This window comes from Trichosurus vulpecula, chromosome 1 (genome assembly GCF_011100635.1).
Source record: "Trichosurus vulpecula isolate mTriVul1 chromosome 1, mTriVul1.pri, whole genome shotgun sequence".
Classification (NCBI taxonomy): domain Eukaryota; kingdom Metazoa; phylum Chordata; class Mammalia; order Diprotodontia; family Phalangeridae; genus Trichosurus; species Trichosurus vulpecula.
The window spans coordinates 212,447,706-212,469,453 of NC_050573.1; the positions used below are offsets into that span (position 1 = coordinate 212,447,706).

General features: G+C 34.6%; 1 protein-coding gene across 1 annotated transcript in view; it reads left to right on the top strand.

Moving 5' to 3' along the window:
* The window catches only part of RTTN (rotatin), a 212,488-nt gene that overhangs the window by 16,160 nt on the left and 174,580 nt on the right, over positions 1 to 21,748 (top strand). The window contains exons 8-11 of the mRNA XM_036763559.1: positions 1,343 to 1,508; positions 4,821 to 4,990; positions 9,084 to 9,199; positions 18,910 to 19,083. Coding sequence (XP_036619454.1) covers positions 1,343 to 1,508; positions 4,821 to 4,990; positions 9,084 to 9,199; positions 18,910 to 19,083 — 626 coding nt within the window. The remainder of the gene's footprint in view (positions 1 to 1,342; positions 1,509 to 4,820; positions 4,991 to 9,083; positions 9,200 to 18,909; positions 19,084 to 21,748) is intronic.

Genomic DNA, 21,748 nt, shown 5'->3' on the forward strand with positions numbered 1-21,748 from the left:
ATTGCTCTGATCGTGTTTTAGCCTGGTGTTGTTTCATAATTAGCTGTGTGCATGCTTTATATAAGTGAAGGCTTTGGTTTGGCTAAGAGAATGTGAGTATAACTTTAAAAAAAATGCACACATGCCTATATCTGAGAGGAACTTTAGCCAAAGGCCAAATTTTATCCATGCTAATCTGCTCAGAAAGAAGCACCATCTAATGATAAAATAGAATGACTGTTATTAAGATATCAAAATAGTATTTGTGACTTGTGATTTCTGGGTTATAAAAATCTTGCAACATTAGTTGAAAGCAAAATATGATAATAACTTGGTGGTACTTTGCCGTAACACTTCACAGATAATTTGCTTTTTCACTGAGAGTTTTCTCAGTGATGCCATTGTACTTGGAAATTTAGGCAACCACATTTGCTGCGTCATTATAAATAATCAGAAGAATTCATTAAATGGAAAAGCCATGTGAAGGTGCTTTTTCAGACAACTCAGAAGGTTTAAGTAGTCCTTGATTTGTAGTTTTGAAATGTACTATTAATACCACTGACAGTAAATGACCGATTGATAGCTAGAAGTTTCTGAGTACCTAGAACCTCTTTGGAAAATATTTATGGTTTTGACCTAGCTAACAGATAACTCTGAATGAATTTTTGCACCAATACTGTAGTAGCCTATTTGGTTAATGTTAAAGGTGAATTATATTGACTGGGGAGTTTCAAATACTGATTTTAAGGTATCCAATATGAAAATTACTTCTCTGCCAGGCATAACTCTAAATCTATGCCAAATTAATAGAGATATTTTGATATGGTAGATTTAGAATCTGGGGCTGGGTTTTAATCTCTCCCCTAATATTTAATACTCATATTTGTGACATTGGCATTGTAACTCAGCTGGGCATCAGTTTCTTTCTTAGGTCCTTTCCATCTTCTAAATCTTATGTTTATATAATAGCTGACATTTGCATAGTGCTTTATTTTAGGTTTACAAAGTGCTTCATATACATTACTTATTTTTTCCTCTCAATAGCCCTTTGAAGTTGGTGCTATAGGTAGCATAGGCTCTTTTACAGATGAGGAAGTTGATGCTCAGAGGTCAACTCACTTACCCATGGTCACACAACTAATAAGTGTTGGGCTTGGCATTTGAATGCAGGTTTCTGTATTTTCTAAGTCCAGTGCTCTTTGTACCACATTCTGTTGCCTCAGCCTATGACTGCATACAGGAGGCACAAACCTAGGGTTTTAAAATTGCAAAAGATCTTTGGAAGAATTATATGTAAATACTTCTGATGAGTTTGGCTAATTGATACATTACTGATAATTTTCTTATTTTTTAATTCTATCAGACACAGTTTCCCAGAATTCTTCCTTGTCCTATAGCCGTGAAACAAGAGGTGCCCATCATTCCCAGAATACTTCCCCTGGAAGCAGTAGCCCTCGACCTTCAGCGGTTGGACACATAGGCTTGCGTCCCAGAGGAGATGGCCAGGATTGGGATACAGTATCTTCCAGGTGACCTTAACGAAAGTGGATGGATTAGTGAAATTATCTTAACAGTTAGAATATCTGTTGTTTGTTGTTGTTGTTCATATCATAATGAGGCTGTATGAAGGATTTATGATTTTTATCAGCCAATCAATAAATATTTATGAAGCACCTGCTCTGTGCTAGACACTATGCCAGGCACTCGGGAAACAAGTACAAAGAATAAAAAAAAGTCAGCTTGCAAAAAGTTTTCATTCTAGTGTAGGAAGTTTCTGATACGGGAACTTCCTTCACCAAAGTTGAATATAACCCTTCTGGACTTGGTTGATAAGTCCTAGGAAGTAAGCTGAAGCACCTGGGGGTTAAGTTTATGGTGATGTTGTTAGGAAATACCCGAGATAGGACTTGAATCCTGGGTTTCTTAATTACACGAGCAATACTCTGACCACTACTTCTCACTGCATCTGTTTCTGTTTATGTGTTAGGAAAGAAGCATTTCTCTCATCTTCTCTTTGAAGCAGTATACACATGTAGACCTAGCTTTAAATATTAGATGTGTTTGTGAAAAGTGTCTTAAATTTTTTGGTAAATGCCAGCATTTTAAATGCATTAAAGAAATACATTATCTAAAGAACTTTTTGTGAATTCTATCACCAATCAAAAAAAAATGTTTAAAATGTTTAAAAATAGATTTTTCCTATGTTGAATGTGTTTAAAAATAAAGTTAATCTGGATATTCAGTGGTAAGTGTTGATATATGCCTTATCCTTAGTCTAGAAGTATTTTGAAAACATTTTATGTTTATCTTTGCATGAGAGGCAGCATGGCATAGTGGATAGAGAGCAGGCCAAGAGACTTAAAGACCCTGGATTCAAGTCCTGCCTCTGATACATACTGATTGTGTGTGATCCTTGACAAACCACTTCACCTCTAGTGTTCCAGGCAGCTCTGTGCCTACAAAGTTGTGAGAAGGTGCTGAACCGTGTTCGTAGGAGGAATTTCCTCATCTGGGAGTTCCTTATATCAATGAAACAGGTCCAGTCCTTATCCCTTCCATATAAATTATATCCTATCCTCATATAGTCATTACAGTATATCAGATGATGATTGTGCTCATCAACCAGGGTTGTGGATTTTTTTTCCTACGAAACAGAAAGTTAGGGATTTTTTCCCTCTTTTTATTCTTCTGTCGTGTGTGTGTGTGCGTGCACCTGTGTGTGTGCTTGCATGCATGTGGGGGGAGGGAAGGTTGGGGAGATTTCCTTGTTGTGAATTCTTTATGCTAAATATTTATTGACATTTTCCCTCCTCCCAGGAAAACTAGGTATCCTAGAACTTTTTTCTGTTGTGAAAAAAGGCCTGTCCCACTAAGTATTACTTTAATGAGCAGAGCTTACTGATTTCTTTGGAATGGTGCATTTTGCAAGACTTAGTAAAGTTTATTTTGTATTAAGTATATTAATTAAATTAGGTCTCTACTCTTTTCCTTTGTTAGCATTTTTTTCCAGATAGAGTTTGAAAAGTTATAAATGAAAAAAAAATTGAGGCCATGAGAGAGAAAATAAATAGGTATTGGAAACATTTTGTAAGAATCACTGAAAGACTACCAGATTATATGACTTACCTATTTTTTTTTGAGACAGTTGGGCTTAAGTGACTTTGACAGGGTCACATACCTAGTAAGCGTCTGAGGCCAGATTTGAACTCAGGTCCTTCTGACTTCAGGGCTGCTGCTCTATCCACTGCCTTAGTTGTTCCATGACCTATCTCTTCTGAAATTTCTAAGTTAATTGCAAGACTGTGCTGTAGATCTGTTGGTTTTGTTTTTCTATAGAATTGAGCCATGTGATCAATAATAAAAGAGTTTCTTATTGCTTCAGAAATGTGTAACATGGTTCCAGGTCCATTGGAAGAACAAAATACAAATGAAATTTTTTGCTTCAGTTATAATTTTGAGCCATTTTTTTTTAGAATTTAATCATATGTATTTGTTTAGGGATCTACCATTTAATTTGCTTAGGATTTTGGCAAGAAGAAATCTAAATGTGGGTGATATGATACTTCCTGTAAGCAAAATTGTAAATATGTAGTAAATTTCTTCTGAGGAACAAACATATATTTCTATCTCCAGATTCTTTCCACAGATATGATTTCATATTTCCATTTACCTACCATATATATCCATCCAGATCTCTGACTGGCACTTCAAACTGAACATGCTTAAAACTGAACATGAACCCAGAAACTATTACATCACAAGTGTCTCAGTTACCCAGATGCATAACTTGGACATTCCTTCTCTTTCACTCTGTCACCTGCAGTTGATTATGAAGTTCTGTCAGTTCTACCTTCAGGGCATTTTAAAAAATGGATTTTTATTCATCTCTTTTGTTTTTTTATGTCACTAGATTTCCCCCTATTATCTGTCTTCTCTTTTCCACTTTAAAAAAATAGATTTTATTCCTGACTTTCACTTTTATATTATGGTCGTTTATAGAATATATCCCCTTTGCGTGTCCCCTCCAAATTGTAACAAAGAAAAATAGTTAAGCAAAAACACTGGACCCAGTTACAGTATCTGACAGTGTATACAACATTCTCCAGTAGTAGATGCTCATCATTTTTCTCTTGCTTGGTTCATCATAATGAACTCTTAACTGTTTTTTGGTCCTAGTTTGTCTTCTTTCCAGTCCATCTTTCATTGCTTTCTGGGTTTTTTTTTTTTTTTTTGATGTACCATCTTGATCATGTCACTCCTATTCAAAAACTTTTGGTGACTTCCTCTGCCTTCCAAATTGGGTGTAAATTTTTTCCTGGCATTCAGGGCCCTCATGATCTAGCTCTATTTTTATTTTTCTAACCTTCACATAATCCCCCTTCTTGTATTCTATTCTAGTCATGCAAGGTTACTTACTGTCTTTCTTTCTTGTCTTACCTTCTTCTGTAGCCATGCTATTCCCCCATGCATGGAATAGGCTCCCCAACAGAGTCACATGTTGAAAGCCTTCTCTTTCTTCAAAGTTAAATTCAAGTGCCACCTCCTATGAGGCCCTCTCTGATTCTCACTTGCACCCTCAGGTGCCCACTAACTGCCAGGAATATGTTTCTCCAACTAGTAGTAGTCCTCAGTCTCTTCTTTACATTGATCATTTGATCTTTTTCTTCCTTTTATTATATCTGTTTGTTTTTTTATCTCCTCTTAGATTGCAACAGGACACTGTATCTTACTTTATCTTTTAATTTCTAGTGCCTAGGACAATGCTTTATAGTAGGCACTTAATAAATATTTACCAACTGAATTGCTGAAGTTCACTTTTGGTGTTTATGTTGGCTCTACAGTGAAAGTAGTACGGTTCCTAGACCTTCCATCCATTCACCTTTGGATATGGTACAGACCGATCTGCGAGAGCTAGAAATTGAGGACACATTGGAGCTACAATTCCAGCAACTTAGTCTTCCCCAGTTCTGCATCTTTGTTCTGGAATCAGCAGTGCCTCTCTTAAGGACAAGTGAGTTGGTTTGAATTAGTTACTTCTTGGGATCATTTTATATTAGAATTTGGGGTATTTTCTAGAAGTCTTGCCACTTTTCTTTCCTTCTTAAACCAACCACATAGGGCGTTCAGACTGCTTGAGATTATGTGTTTTCCTTGGGCAGCTGGCAGAAGTTAGAAAATAGAGATTGGGTAAAAATACAGGTAACTATAAAGAATGCCATGTCACTGAACTCTTCCAATGTGGTTGCTAAGGAGAGTCCATAGACAGTAGTAGTTGGTGCTTTCAAGTTTTCAAGGGAATTTCTTCACAACTGCATTGCGAGATATATGGTGTAAGTGTTTAATTTGCCTGTTTCACAGATAAGAAAAGGTTCGTGGTCTACAGGTAGTATCAGAGCCAAGAATCAAACTCAGATCTCCCTTGACTTAAAGCCAGGGCTTTTTTACTCTGCCATACTACCCTTTAGTCTGTCATCCTGCTTGCTTTAAACAGAATCACTGAAAGCAGAAGGCAACCTGAATAAATCAGAGAGAAGATGGTCAGCTTGAAAAGATAAGCAAAATGTTGGTCTTTTAGGAATTTTTTTGAGAGTTTTTCATTTCAAGCAAATATTCTTTCCTCTCAATCTGTTCCTGCTCAAACTGTGCAAAGCTGTTAGCAAGTTTAGATCTTATCAATAGTGTCATTCCCAGTTGTATTTTATTTTGTAATGAATTTGTAACCTTTTTCTTTTCTGCTGGATGAGGTTGCAAAGAAGTCTACATGTTTATGTAAACAGCTATTAGGATTTATGATTTTAAATTAAACCTATTAAAATTGAGCTTCGTCATATTGGTAGCTTAATTTAAATGTTGGTTTCTAGATATGATTTCTACTATATTTTATGTTGAACTTTGTAAGTGTGATTTATTAATGTTGTGTTATCAGTAACAGTTTCCTGGCTAACAGGTTTATGCATATAAGTAGCACTTGGTTTAAATATTAAATGATGTTTAATCATGATTATTTATCATAGTTTTACATAAAAATATTCCATCTGAATAATTTTTTAAATTAATTTTTCTTGTTGCCATGATTGATATTTAATGGGAAACTGTCATATTGAAATCAACTTGAAAGTGTATTTTTAGGGGAAAAATTCCATTTAGTTATTAACATTTCTTTTTTTCCCATTTAGTCACTTATTGAAATAAGTTTTGACTATTTCTTATATAAGTTCCCTGTTTTTATTTAATTTTTTGCCTGTTTATTTTAACAGGACTCTTAATTTTTTCTTTTTTTATTCTGCGATTGTATTCTGTTTAGAAAATAATTGTGATATCCTGATTATTCATTCTTCTCTAGATTAAGTAGTAAGGGGCAAAAGCTAGGAAAGCAGCATTGCTTTTCTTAAAAAAACATCATTTTCTGTGGTTCACAAACTTATCAAGACATAAATACAAGATAAATGAGTTTATGTTCTTTAAAGTTCACATTGGGAGAATTAAAAATATTTTGCATGTATACAAGTCTTTAAGGAATGCTTTCCAGAAGTAGAATAAGAGGCTATGTTTTAGGAAATTGCAGTCTGTTTTTCATTTAGGTCTTTACATTACTTTCTTCTCTTTGGAAAACCATACTTCCTTAGTTAAAAAAAAAAAAAGATTTTTTTTTTTGCCCACAATACTACTTATGTGAATAATTATTAATACTTTGCTACCAGCGATGACGATTATATTAATGTTAGAAACATACTTAATGAAGGTTTTTAACTTTAGCATCATGAGTAATAATTATTTGCCAGTGTGTAAACATTTCCTTGGTTGATAATTTCAATTCTTATTTTTGTAGTTTTTTAGCTTTAAAATTGTTTTATATGTTATACTTTTCCTTCTGACCTTTTGATTTGATGCAGAAAGACAAATTAGTTAATTGTGCTGGTATTTCTTACCATTAATTTTCTAAAATTTCTGTTGCTGCTCTTTTTTGTTAGGATCCTGCATAATTTGTGAATGTTGCTTAGTAAGATTGACTTTTAAATAATGTTGCTTAATAAAAGTCATTTATAAAATAATTCATTATAAGTCTCATTTTGAAGTTACAGAGGCCTTTTATGTAATAGCTTGCTTAACTTTTATTAGCTAGAAATGTGCTTTTTACATTTAGTAGGTTACTAGACATGTTTAGAATATGAATATATATATATATACACATATATACATACATACATACATGTGTGTGTACATATATTTGGAACTCTTTTGTTAAATGGAATTCTGTAACTCAAAGACACTTCAAAGATCATGTATTTTAGTTATTTTATAGATGAAAAATAGACTATGATGGTTTAAGTGACATGTCCAGTGTCATATACTTAGTTTCTAGTACCAGCTTTATTACTCTATTCCCTCATAGTCTATTGCTTTTTTTCACTATATAATTCTGCCTTTGGTATAGGTTGAAGATAACCTTATTCTGGGACTGATCTAAGATTTTATTCCTTCTTTAGAATAGGTGCTCATATCTGTCATACCAGGCCTTTCTTGGCAGTAATCTAAGTCCAGAGGCCAGTCCTAGACTTAATTAATTGAAATCCTTGCATGGGAGATGCTCATGACTAGTACAAATTCTTTCACAGACTAAATTCATTTAACCATTATATAAGTTTATCAGTTTTCTCAATTGAAAGCTTCTTCTGCTTTCTCAGACCTAAGGTAGAAAAATGCATTGTCCTGAAATCTGAATTAGTCTGTCTGAGTATAGTGGGAAACATTTAGGATATCTTCACTCTTGTGGGGAATATTTTTCTGAAGAAATATAATCGTACATTTTATAGCATCTGACTTCAATGTATATTTATTAACATATGATTCTTTGTACTTCAAGTATTGGTAAAATGAGAACTAAGTTTATGGGATCAGAACCAAAATCTTAGTGTTATTTATTAATTGATATCTCCTCCATTTTCCTTTTTTTTTAAATTAGTTCTAAAAACTTAGGCTAGTAAACAAAGATAAAAGTAGGAATGACAGTTAATGATTGTTGACTAGTATGAATGGCACCAGTTTAGGAAGGATTCATGGAAGGTGATACAATTGAATTGAAATTTAGAGTAAACTCAACCTCCTCTTGTGTATATTAAAACACAAAAACATCAAGGCCTTTTCTGTTAAATTATGCATTTAAAAAAATCTTTTAAAGTGTTAGTGCTGAGAATAGATTTAATCTGAACTCCCAATTATAGACCTCAGCCTGTAGTTGAACCAGTCTGAACAGAGTCCCTCTTTCTACCTGAGTTGACTTGCTGTAATTCTTCTTCTTTGATTCTTTTTCATAAGGACAGTTGTATTTTTGAGAAAGAAGGCTTCTATTAAAATTTGAGAAACTCTTGTATTCTAAATTCTGGGGAAAGAAGCTTGGGTTCACAACAGACTACATGATAAGATTATGAGGGTAGCCTTTTCAGGGCTGCTCATCCACTTTTGCTCATCCACTTTTTGTGTCTACCTCTCACCCATTCTAAGAAGCTGTAGCCTTTGCAGTGGCCACACCCCAATAAAACATCTTGGCAGATGTTTTGGCAGGGCTAAACCAGGTTGAAGGTGACTTATGGGCCTCAAACCTGTCAGTGAGTTAGGAGGATGTCTGCCATAAGCATGTGAAGACTTCTCGTGGCAGAATGGGTGGAAAAAAAAAAGTTTGTTCCAGTGGCCATGTAGGCAGCTAAAACAAGTTCTGTGGAGCACTTAGTTTGGTCAGACGTTAAAACACCAAGGTCATCCACTGCATCCTAGGCCATTGCCAGTCATCTTGACTTTTGTCTTGGCACTGGACTTTGATGACTCTACAAGAGAGTGTGAGGCTGAGACTTTGCACAACTCTACCTCACTTAAATCTAATTCACATGCAAGTTAACACATCACCCTGTGATGTCATTGGACCTCTTTGAAAATGAAGGACAAACAACAACATGAATTTTCTAGCATTACTAGGTTGAAAATAGGCCTTCGATGTTTCTAGTTAAAGCTCTTACTAACTTGAAAGAAGGTTTTCTTTGAAATTTAACCAAGTTAATTCATAGAATTTTTTAAAAAAATTAACATTTTTTCCCCATATGTATTTGCAGATAGTAGAGAAATGACAGTGCAAGTTCTGGAATTGCTTGCAGAAATCGTGATACTTATTAGAGATTCATTGTCTGAAGATATCTGGGATGACAACAGCCTTTTTGCTTTAGACTTGGTAAGAATTAAAACTTTGAGTAATGTGGTATTAGGATTCATGATTTTATTAATGTATGTATTTTTTTCATTGATCCAGATCTTAACCCATGGATGCCTTTTCATCCCATGTGATCTTGTGTTTTTGTTCTTACATAAATACTTCCTAGAATATCATAACAAGCCAAAAGCTTTTTACTGGGTTTTTTAATGTTCTGTGGATAATGGTGCAAACACTAGGACTGTGCATCTGATATCCTTTGCTTATATTACCTTGTTTTCTTGTCATTACGTATCCTTGATGTCTTTTGTGCCATTTCTTGTATACATGTCATTGTTGGAACTATACTGAAACCTACTTATACTCACCATACATCTTTCCATTGCCCTTTAGGTCTCTGTTTCTAACAATACAGGTTTTCAGGGTGTTAGTGATAATGTTTAAATACATCATGCTTATATTCTGTATCTAAGAAAGAAAAATCTCTTTGGTCTTCTAATGATTAAATGAATGGATATTGCAGAGATTCCATGAATGACTCTTTTTATCTGAGAACAATATAATCCATTTCAATTCCAGTCAACAAACTCTGCTTACAAATGTGGATGGATTTCACAATCTCCTAAAAGAAACCTCCTTCTCTGACCCTGATCCTGCTATACTCTTATGCCTAGGGCCCATTTAGAAAACATTTTACACTGGCTTCTGCTTTCTCACTATTTATTCTTCAGCCCTTTTTAAGCTGGTTTCTGTCCCCATAATCTATGAAATGTCTGTCTACATGTTATTCCTTTTTAAAATAAGTTTTAACTGATATTCTCTGTTTTTTTGTATCACTATAGCATCCCATAATTCCTCACCCTTTCTCTTCCTGAGAGCCATCCCACATGACAAATAATATTTTTTTAGAGGGGGAAAAAAGTCCAAAAACATGTGCAAGGTGTGACACCTGTGAACTTTCCATCTCCACAAAGGGGTAGGTTAGGGATGTCTTCTCATATCTCTTTAAGTCCTGTTGATCTTTACAATTTGTTAATTTACTCTTGATTTTTTGGTATGTTATTGTTCTTTCCATTTACATTGCTATAGTTGCTGTGTATATTGTTTTCTTGTCTCTACTTCACTCTGCATCATAGGTTCATGGAGGTCTTTCCATACTCTTTGTTCATTACACACCATTTCTTACAGCACATGTACCACATTTTATTTAGCCATTCTCCAGTTGATGGGCATCTGCTTTGTTTCCAGTTCTTACCTGTCACGAAAAATGCTGTAATAAATATTTTGGAGTACATGGGGACTTTTTTCTTATTGATGACTTCTTTGGTGTGTAAGCCCAGTATTGGAGTCTCTGGTTAGAAGGGTACAGAAATTTTTGTTACTATATTTACATAATTCCAAATTTCTTTTCAAAATTGTTGTACCATTTTACAGGTCCATAAACAATGTATTAATGTACCTATCTTTCTACAACCTCTTGGGTTTCTTGGGAGCAAGGATTATTCCCTTTTTGTCTTTGTATCCCTGATACCTAGCATAGGACTTAGGACCAAGAGTCACTTATTACAGGCATGGTAATTGATTAATTCTTACCCTTCTCTCACTTCTTCACATCCTACTGATTCTTTCTCTCCAGTATCTCAGATGTCTCTTCCATATATATTTGCAGAGACATTCAGGCACTTAGCATTTTTTGCCTATATTGTTATATTAGCTTTTGTAACTGTTCCTCCTACCTATAACCTGTCTTCAATATGTCCCTTACAAATCTGCCAACATAATTATCCATCCTCCACAAAGTTGCATGTGTAATTTTCCCAATCTGAATCCTATTGTGATCTTGTTATTCCTTTGCTCAATATCTTTCAGTGGCTTCATACCATCAATAGGACAAAATACTCTGATCCTGGAATTTAAGGCCCTCTAACATTATTTCATAATTAATGTAGTATTTTAAGGCCTAAATACCTCAATTTCTTCATCTGTAAAGTTGGGGCAACTAACAGTGTTTGCCCCAGTGAAGTTTTTGTATATTACTTTTGAAGTTGTCTTATCAAAGGCACACTGGTAGAGGAGGTTTAGGAGGTTTTCTTATGTTAAAAATTTTCATTTAATGAATTTTTCCTTTGAAGTACCAAGAATATATTTCACTTGTTATTAAAATTCACTTAAAAGTTTTTGAGCCTAAGACTTTAATCTGCAAATTAATGGTTCACTTTTAACTTCTACCTGCTGTTCTTTTTGAATGTAGCGAATTATTTTTATTTTAAAGGTTAAATCTGTTGCTTAAGTTCTAGCTCATGGGTTGGAATTACTAAGTGAAATAAAACTGCTTGAAATAAGTAGAAACAGTACAAAAGATTTTCCAAGAATTGTGTATTCTAAGAACTGAAAATTTTTGTTTTGCTAAACAGTAATTCAAAGGCTAATGATATTTACTAAATTCTTTCATCGAAATGAATTGGCAACTACAACAATATTTAGGTTTGCCTAGAATTTTTTTCTCCTGTGAATGTAATATAATACTTTTTCCCCCTGAATACCTTAATGCCTCGCTAATGAGCTGCCATTGAAGAATGAGATTTTCCTCATTAATAAATTTCCAGATAATTTAAATTTTACCTCCTGAAGCGCCATATTTTCATAATTTTATCAATTTTTGTTGAGGACCTTTAACAATATACTACATGCTTCTTTGTCTTAAACAGAAAATAGTGTACATGTTTAGTATTTTCTTTAAGGCATTGTACATTGATGACTAAAAGTTCTTAAGGCATACAGAGATGTTAGCTTTCTGTGCTGTATGAATCAGGACTACTTTATCCTCTTACCTCTGGGTTTATTTTTTATTTTTTGTTTCTCTTCTAATGGAAAATGGTCAGTCATTTCTTAATAATGTCATAGAATCATGAGTTTCAGTTTTGGAAGGGACTTCTGTGGCCATTTAGTTTGACAAACTGAAATGGACTTCCCACTACAACCTACCCAATAGCAGTCATCTGTTTGAAGACTTTCAGCACAGGAAAACCCATTGCCTCTTGAGGCAGACCATTCAATGACATTAGTAATCCTGGCAACATAGGAAATTACATTTTCTCAGTGAAGCCATGTGGGGTCTTTTGATCACCTCTTTACTTTCTAGATATTCCTCAACCATCTGTTTGCAAATGTGTTTGAGAATTTTGCCAGGAATCAAAGCCGCTCACTGGCCTATGGTTGGCAGATTTCCTTCTGCTTTGTTTTTCTTTTAAAAGTTGGGATAACATTTGCTCTTTTTTCAGTGCTATTTTCTGTAATCTTTTAGATATTACTGGCAGTAGTTCATCAGCCACAACAGGCAGTCCTTTCAGTACCCAAGAATGTAGTTTATCTGAATTAGATTAGTTGAATTCATCAAGGGTAGCTAGGTACTCGACTACTGTCTCCTGTATTAGCTGCTTTTGCACTTTCCCATATAAAGGTCATTCTTCTTGGAAGAGAAAACCAAGTAAAAATTGAGCAGTTCTGCCTTTTCTCAGCCATCGGTTTTATCATTGTCCCATTCACACTGAGCAGTGGTTCTGTCTTTTCATTGGTCCTTCTGTTTTACCCAAATTACTTTTAAAAAATTACTTGTTTTTTGCTTCATTGATGTTCTCTCTATCCTTTTCTTCTATGATTTCTAGAGTTTGTTACATGCATATATATCTTATTAATATATAATGTCAAACTATACCCCTTTAATGTATCCTGTTTCTTTTGAAGAAGGTCTATTGAGTAGAGCTATATGTTCAGTCATAATTTTTATCCTGCTAGGTATCAGTGATACTTATTAAGTCAAATTTGCATCCTTGTTTTGGATGTCTAGTTTATCTTGCTTACTGCCTAAACATTGTGCATTTGTACAGGCTATTCCAAAAGTCTTAGTGAAGTTGTAGTTGTTAAAAAAAATTTCAACTGCACTATGACTTTTGGGATACCTGCATTTAGATATTTGAGTGTGTGGGTTTTCTTGGAGTCTCCTTTCTTTGGATTTTGTCTCCTATCGTGTGTCTCAGCTACTATCCCTCTCTTTCTCTTGTCTCTGTCTCTTTCTGTCTGTTGCTTTCATTCTCTTAGTCATTCTCTTTCTAAGTCATTTAACTTCTCTTATTTTCTTCACCTGTAAAATGAGGGGTTTAGATTCCATTACTTCTAAGATCTCTTCTAGCTCTAAATCTATGATTTTTTGTTGCAAGTGTAAGAAGGATGGGAGTCAAAAGCAATTCTTAACGTTTATTTCTTTTTGTCATGCAGTTTTAGAGAAACAATCCATTAATCTTTCAGTTCAGTTCAACATTTCCTAAGTGTCTGCTGTACAAAGCACTGGGAGTACAAAGGAAAAAATGAAATAGCCCCTGTCCTTAGAAAGCTTATATTTTACATGGACATGATTTCCAGTTTTTTGATTCCAGGTCAAGTGTTCTTTACTCTATGCTCCCTTACCTCTCAAGTCTTTTAGATTTTTGTCTGTTTTAGTGGTTTTATATCTTCCTGATTGGAATTTGTATTTGAACTTAGATGAGGAAATAGTCTTATACTTTTTCGGTGTGTCTGGATTTTGTTATACTTAATATATATTTTCTTCCATTGTTACTTTGACTGACAAATATATTGACCTGTTTTATAGCCCATTATTTTTGGTTGTTATACAGATTGCATATATTTTATTGTTTGATTCATGTTTTCATAGAAAATATATATTTATAACTTCATTCAGAATCAGAGTTAAAAAGGTGATAATTTAACATTTAAATGGAAAAAAATCTATGTTCTTCTAAAGTTGCCATACTTAATAAATTAAGAGAATACCGTGCGACAAAAGTAAGACAGTTCTAAATATCTAGTTGAGGATTTCTCCCTCCCTATACAAGTATAGTACTAATCTATCTAGTTGGAAATGATTTTATTGAATTAAAGTACATTTGGATCACCTGGATAAAATGTGAATGTCATTCTTGATCCATAGCTTAGAATACCTACAGGAAAAGCAATTTGTAAAGCACAGAAGAGATAAGGAGATATTATCTTTCAATATAATATTCATCGTTCAAATCCCAGAATGCAGTGGATAATTGGTGACTGTATCCAATACATTTGTATAAAATTGTTTCATTTAGAATTTTTTCTAATTCATGTTAGGAAGATTAGCATTTCCTTTTTTTTTACTCACAACATACCAGTTGGGACAGGTAGGTGGTACAGTACATAGAGGGCTAAGGCTATGGCCAGGAAGATGGGAGTTCAAGCCCAACCTCAGACATTTACTAATTGTGTGACTCTGGGCAAGTCATTTAACCCCTGTCTGCCTTAGTTTCTTTATCTGTAAAATGGAGATAGTAATAGTAATAGTGTCTACCTCCTAGGGTAATTAGAAGGATAAAATTGGATAATATTTGTAAAGTGCTTAAAGTACAATATAAATGCTAGCTAGCTATTATTATTAAAAACTACAACTAATCTCCAAATCACTTGTTTATGTCAGGTTTGCATAATCAGAATCATCTGAATAGATCTGCTGAAATAAGTTGCTAGAAACTGGATCTTCCTTTAACTTTTCTTAAAAAAAAATTCATTTTTATTTTACTTTTAGCGGTAAATTCTCTCCCTCCTTCCTTTCCCACTTCAGCTGAAAAAACTAGAAAAACAAAAACTGTTATAAACATGTCAAATTAAGTAAGAAAAATTCCTACATTAGCAGCTTAAAACAAACAAAAAAAAAAGATATGCCTTAATCTGTACTCTTTGTCTGGAAATTGATAACATATTTTGTCACGTTTCTGGAATTGTGGTGAGTCATTGTATTGATTAAATCTTTAAAAAGTTATTTATCTTTATAATATTATTTTTATTGTATAAATCACTTTCCTGATTTTATTCACTTTACGAGTCTTCCCTGGTTTCTCTGAAACTATTCCCTTCATCATTTCATTTTTTTAAAATAATTTTTTATTGATATCTTTTGTTTCTTACATCATCACTTATCCCTAGTATCCTTCCTGTTCCCCCTCCCAGAGAGCCATCCCATATAACAAATAGTATTTTCTAATGTTCTTTTAACTTTTCATTTTTTTTATTCTTTGATCTCAATTTATCCCAATCCCTTGTATAATGAGAAGATGATAGGCATATCTGCTCTGAATTTTGTGTGAACTATATGGGTCTGAGTACTTCTCCTTGCCCCACTAGCTTAATTTTTACTTCAGTCTCTGTTGGAAGTTTAACAATGCAGTCTGTTCGTGTATTAGAGAATGAAGAAGTATGATCTTTAAGTTGTAGTCCTCTCAAGATGGCTGTCTCACCATTGCAGACAGTTTTTTTTTCTGAAAACTCCACATTTTTCTTATTGTTCTGAGCATTTTTCATCATAAGTGTATTGATTACTTGGCATTAAGTTTGGTACCAGTCTGCTTGATTTTTGATTTCCAAGTTTGCTCTTTTGTAGTCATTTCAGGTTCTGATACTACTTTATTTTGAGTTTCTTTATACCTTTTAATCCAGATACTGAAAGTATTATCTTTTGTCATCTACTGTCTTCTGTGAAAGTCTTTAGAGCAGCAGCATAGTTGTTTTTTTTTTTTTAATGACATTCATCTATCATAGTAATTCAAGAGGACTTGGCTAGTTGGGTAACCCAGCTCTTCTTCTCCCTCTTCTCCTTCTTCTCTCCAAAGGAAGGTAAATTTTGATGGCCAGAAGCCCTCTTAACTTGGGCTTTACTGGCTAGATCTGTCTCTCTCTCTTTTTCTTTCTTTCTTTTTTTCTGTCTTCCTTAAACACAGTTCACTCTGTAGCTTGCAGATTGGACCACAATAGGTCCCTGCCCAAGCTCTACTTAATGGCTATATTTTGGGCCTGTCTGGCTTAGAGTGAATATCATTGGTAATTGTTTCTCATTGGAACAGCAACCCTAAGGGTCCTCCCCCACCCAGCTTGATTTTTTTTTCCTTTTTTTCTAATTAAAAGGGCCATCCCTTAACTGACTTCTTAAAGAGGCCTATTCACTGAATCTGCATTACCTCACTCAAAGTGAGTACATGAAAAGGCCTTAGCCTAAAAGGGCCAGGGTCTCCCATTGCATCCTGGCTCATCTGCAGTCATCCTGATGAATCTCACTGGATCCATGGCTCTGGAGAAGAAAGTGAGGCTGGTGACCTTGCACAGCTCTCCCTCACTCAAATCGAATTCAACTGCAAGTCATATCATCATTTCTTTGATGTCATGGTCCTCTTCAAAAACGAAGGACAAACACAAAACCCAGCAACAACACAACAATGTCACCAAAGAATGTGAGCAGAAGCCCTTTCTTTCATGCAAGCTTGAAAAAGAAAACATCTTACTTTCATTTAAGATGTCAGGTCATTAACTTATTATTGTACCATCAAAACTTTTGGTAGTAATAGTCTGCATAATTTGATTTCACTTTCAGTACTTTTCTCAGTGCCTATGTGGCTAGGGTCTTTGTCAGTCTGCCCATCAGAGAAAGACAGTATAACCCCACTGACCTCGCAGGGCCTACTGCTGCTGCTTCTGCCATACTTGGTGCTGCTACTCTTGATTCCTTTTTCTTTTTGAATAAATTTTTATTGATCTCTTCATTTTATGTCACCAAAATTTCCCCAAGTCCTTCTCCCTCCCAGAGAGTTATCCCGTTGTAAGTAAGGAGGATTTTGTTATCCTTTTTAGAGTTTAGTTTCTCAGGATCCATGGCCATGGCAATGTCTAGCTTCCAGGTGTTAGATAATGACTCCCAGAATAGCTCCAAGGATTCTAGATAGTAATTCCTAGAATCATAGTGATAGACAGTCCTATTGAGACTGCGCAGTGAGAAATAGGGGTGACATAAGTAATATTTACTACGCTTGTGCCAAATGACGATATTGCTAAAGTTAACCTGTGAGCTTAATGTTGGCAAGATGCCTTCTTTGTCTGTTGCCCTATAAAGCAAGTGGGCACTGGTCAGTGAGTGGGGAATCCATAGGGAAACCCATGGGGGAACCCATATGGGATTTGGGTAATGCATAGAGGAGTGCATGTACCTGCCTCAGTTGGCTCCCATTGAGGCTTGGGATGCGCCTGTCTCCATTGACCCTACCGAGAAGTGGAGGTAGTTGCTCCCCTTCATGCTGGCCCCTGTGAGAAGGGTGATTAGGGAATGCTGTAGGAGTTGGTGCTCCCATTATCAGCAACTCCCTTTTGAGAAGACTAGACTAGAATAAAGTAAGATTATTAACCCCTCTGAAGCTGTCTTCCTGTTCTTCCTGTATGACCAGATCAAAAGTAAACCTGTTAGAGGCTGGAGTCCAAAAACTCCAGTGCCTCTTGTGTGTTATTTGTGAAACACCCATATAACAAATATTTAAAAAAAAAGAAAAAAGCCAGCAAAATTGATCAATACATTGAAAAATTTGGAAAAACATGTTTAATATACCATATTCATGTCCCTCCTCCCTCTTCGAAGGGATGGGGTGGGGACATATTCTCTTATCTCTTCTTTGCATGCTTTTTCTTTGTAATTTTGCAACTTTCACTTTTGATTTTTATGTACTTTTCTATTTACATTGTAGTTATTGGGTACATTGTTTTCTTGGCTCTGCCTATTTCTCTCTGCATCAGTTCATGTAATTCCTTCCTTCTTGGTATTTATCATATTTGTCATTTCTTACAGAACAGTAATATTCCATTACGTTCATGTACCACAGTTTGTTTACATTCATTAGTCCATGGGCATCTCCTTTATTTACAATTCTTTGCTGTTACAAAAAGTCCTAAGATATCTATCTATATCTGTTTCTGTGTCTGTCTGTCTATCTATCTATCTATCTATCTATCTATCTGTATCTTTGTCTGTATATTGGTATATATGAGGACTTTCTTCTTCTCAATGGCCTCCTTGGTGTATAAACTTAGTAGTTGAATCCCTGGGACAAAGGTTATGGACATTTTAGTCATTTTATTTTCATAATTTGAAATTGTTTTCCAGAATGGTTGTACTGAATCACAGCTTTATCAACAATGCTTTAGTGTGCCTTTGATTCATTTGTAATAGAAAACTAAGAGGGATAGTATTGCTTGGGAATTAATGAAATAACTTTTTTTCTGTAAGGCACTTGACCTTTTTTCAAGTACTATATTTTTGTTTCCACTTGGGAAAATTCCTAACTCATTACATGGAGGAATATAAAATTTTATCAAGTTTCCTCAGTTTGATACTTAGTTATTCTTTGATTGCTTTTGGTACTCGATAGTAAATGCATAGTATCTAGAAGCATACTTTTATATGCCGTTTGTCACCTATATTTACTGGACACGTAGCAGATTCAACAAATTCTTATTAATATATGCAAAATATATTAATACTTATTGATTAATATATGTAAGCTATATAAAAAATTCAAATGTACTAACTTAGAGTGATAGACTAGCAGGAAGCTTATAATTTATTAAGTTTTGATGGTACTAATAATAAGCTAATTATGTTGGGACTTGATATCTTAAATGAAGTTAAGATCTATTTTCTTCTTTAGGCTTTTATGGAACAATATTATCTTTTGGTATCATTTAATCTTTTCAGATGAGGTTTTGGTAGCCCTTTCACAGGGAAGTAACTTTTGGTACTTTGTTCTTCATTGACTACTAAAAAATGGCTCTGTATTATTTCCATGCAATTGTAACCAGTATTTATACTTTTTGTGTATTTGTTCTCTTTTCAGAAACTAAAGCTCTTTGTAGTCATGGATTCACTTGGAGAAACCATCTCCTACCACAAAAACAGTATCAGTTCCGAAGAGCCGGATATGGTAATGTTAGTGCACCATAAAATGTCTTTTGTCAGCATCTCACTTTTTACTGTTAGATTGTTGCAAACACTTCTTCCTGTAGAAAAGGTAAGAAAGAAACATTTTTTACTTGTAGCTTATTCATTAATGTCAAGATTTTGAATGAGAAATATCTTTTTGACATTTTATACAGGGAAAGATAAAGTACTTTGCTTTTGTTCAGGTCAGTAGGTGCACAGAATTTACATTAATATATAGTAGTGAACAAACATTTGTATAATTCTAATGTAATATCTTTTGCATAATTCCACGTAAAATTACATATAAAATGATTATCGTAAATCTACCTTCTGTAGTGGAAAGAGTACTGGCTCTGTAGTCAGAGGACCTGGGTTCTATTCCTGCCTCTCATACTTATGACTGTGTGATCTTAGGAAAGTTATTTAACTGCCTTGACCTTAGTTTCCTCAATTCTAAAATGGGAGGATTGAACTAGAAGGCCTTTAATTAAGCTTCCAGTGCTAAATCTGTGATCCATAAAGTGGGTGTGGTTTGTCCTTCATTTTCATAGAGAACCATGACATCAGGGAGATGATGCCATGACTTGCAATTGAATTTATTTGAGGGAGGGGTGTAGTCACCAGCCTCACTTTCTCCTCCAGAGCCATCTGAGTCATGGCCACATAGTTATCTGGATGACTGGAGATGGCCCAGGATGTAGTGGGAGACCTTGGCCTTTTTAAGCAAAGATCTTTCGAGTTTTCACTTTGAGTGAGGTAATGCCCATTCAGTGAATAGGCCTCTTTAAGAAGTGAGTCAAGGGATGGCCCTTTTAATCAAGGGAAAAAAATTAAAGCTTCCAGAGGAAGAACTTTAGTGTTGCTTGCCGAAAGAGAAACAGTTACTATTTGCATTCACTCTGAGCCAGGAGGACTCAAATAACCATTAAGTGATGGTGCTTGGGCAGTTCAGGGACCTATTGTTGTCCAATCAATGAAATCTGGAGTGAATTTGATTTAAGGCTTGGTCTTTGAGAAAGAAAACTAGCCAGCAAACCCCCAGTTAACTAGGTAGGTTTCAGCCATCAAAATCTACCTTCGCAGAATACCCTCAGGTATGGGCATTATACAAGAGGAGAGGAGAGGAGATCAGTAAAGTAACTGAAATATAGTATTCATAAATTGATTTGATTACTGAGTTTTGGAACTCCCTAGAGGGATTAAAATAATATTGTAGAGAAATGCCAAAGGTTCTTGAGTCCTAAGTAGTTTTCTTTTTAATAGCCACAATTTATATCTTTATTTGTGTCCTTGGGAAGCTTTATGAATAAATTACAAATAGTTGCCTAGAAAATATCCATTTTAGATGAAATGAGTAGTGTTAAAGAATATTTCATGCAAGTGTAGAAAAGCTACTAAAGTATCCTCGTTGCTATTAATAGTACATCATTCTCCTTGTTTGCTATATCCAAAATAACAGAATTTTTAAAGGAAACTTAAGTAAAACTAAAATTTCACTGTTGCTTAAATTTTAACCCTTAGATTTGTGTTACATGAGGTTATGCTGCCCTCTGTTGCTAGCTCACTAATTTGTGTTCTGAACAGAGAGTAGAAAACAACCTTAAAGGAGCCAGCATTGTTTCCTCTGTAAAAACCCCACAAAAACCATCACTGGGGTTTGGAATGCAATCTGCTGTCATGGAATGGAAGAAAGCTAACTTGTCCAGAGCAAGAATTTGAACCCATGACCTTGGCCTCATTTATGTGGTTCTTTGAATCTATTATATCCATTGTGTAGATACAGGTATCAAAGGAGACAAATGAGACTGTTTCTCTTCCAAAAGAGGCCTCATTTTGACCATAAAAGTCCTATTTGCAGATACTGAAAAATGAAGTTTCCTTTGATTTTTCTAATATCTTAAAAGGGGTCTTGTGTCTATTCTTGTGAGTCTCTTATCTATAGTTTTAGCTTGAAAATTCCATTCTTAGTGCTTTTTAAAATGTATATCCCACATTTCCTTTTATTAAAAATCTTTACTTTTTCAACTAGTTTAGCTTTCGAAATTTGTTTTTCATACAGTAAAAAAATTTTACACTTTGCAATTTTCATAAAATAAGGAACAGTGAAATACCCCCTCATTAAAGCCAAAAGTTTAGCTGCAGTAATGAGCTTTGTCACTTGATCTTTTGTTCTGAAAATTTAAATTGTCTTTCCTTTTCCTGATTGATCCTTGGAATTCTACCAGGAAACTGGAAGCACTTTAAAAAAATATAAAATATGAAATCAGAGTTGGAAAGGGTCTCACTGACTATTTGGTCTAACCTGAACCTTAAAAAAGAATCTTCTCTGCAGATTACCAAACAAGTGGTCATCAGGACTTTATTTAAATACCTCTAGTGAAGGTCACTTTCCTCTACTTTGGGATAGGTTAGGTTTTTTAGGAAGTTTTTCCTTATATAAAGCTTAAATTTACTTTTTTGCAACTTTCAGCTATTGTTCCTAGTTCTACTGTAGGACCAAGTAAAGCCTCTTTACTCTTTAACTTTATACCCTTTCAAATATTTCAAAGCAGCTATCTATTAGCACCCCTTTTCTTTTCTTCTTCAGATTAAACATCTATGCTTCCTTCAACCAGTCCTCATTTGGCATGAACTTGAGGCTCTCCCACATTTTGAGTGCCTTCTCCTGGACAGTTTAACAATGTCTTTCCTATAATAATTTTATATCCAGTAATGCAGGTTTACCCTATATATAGATCATGAATTTTGGTAGT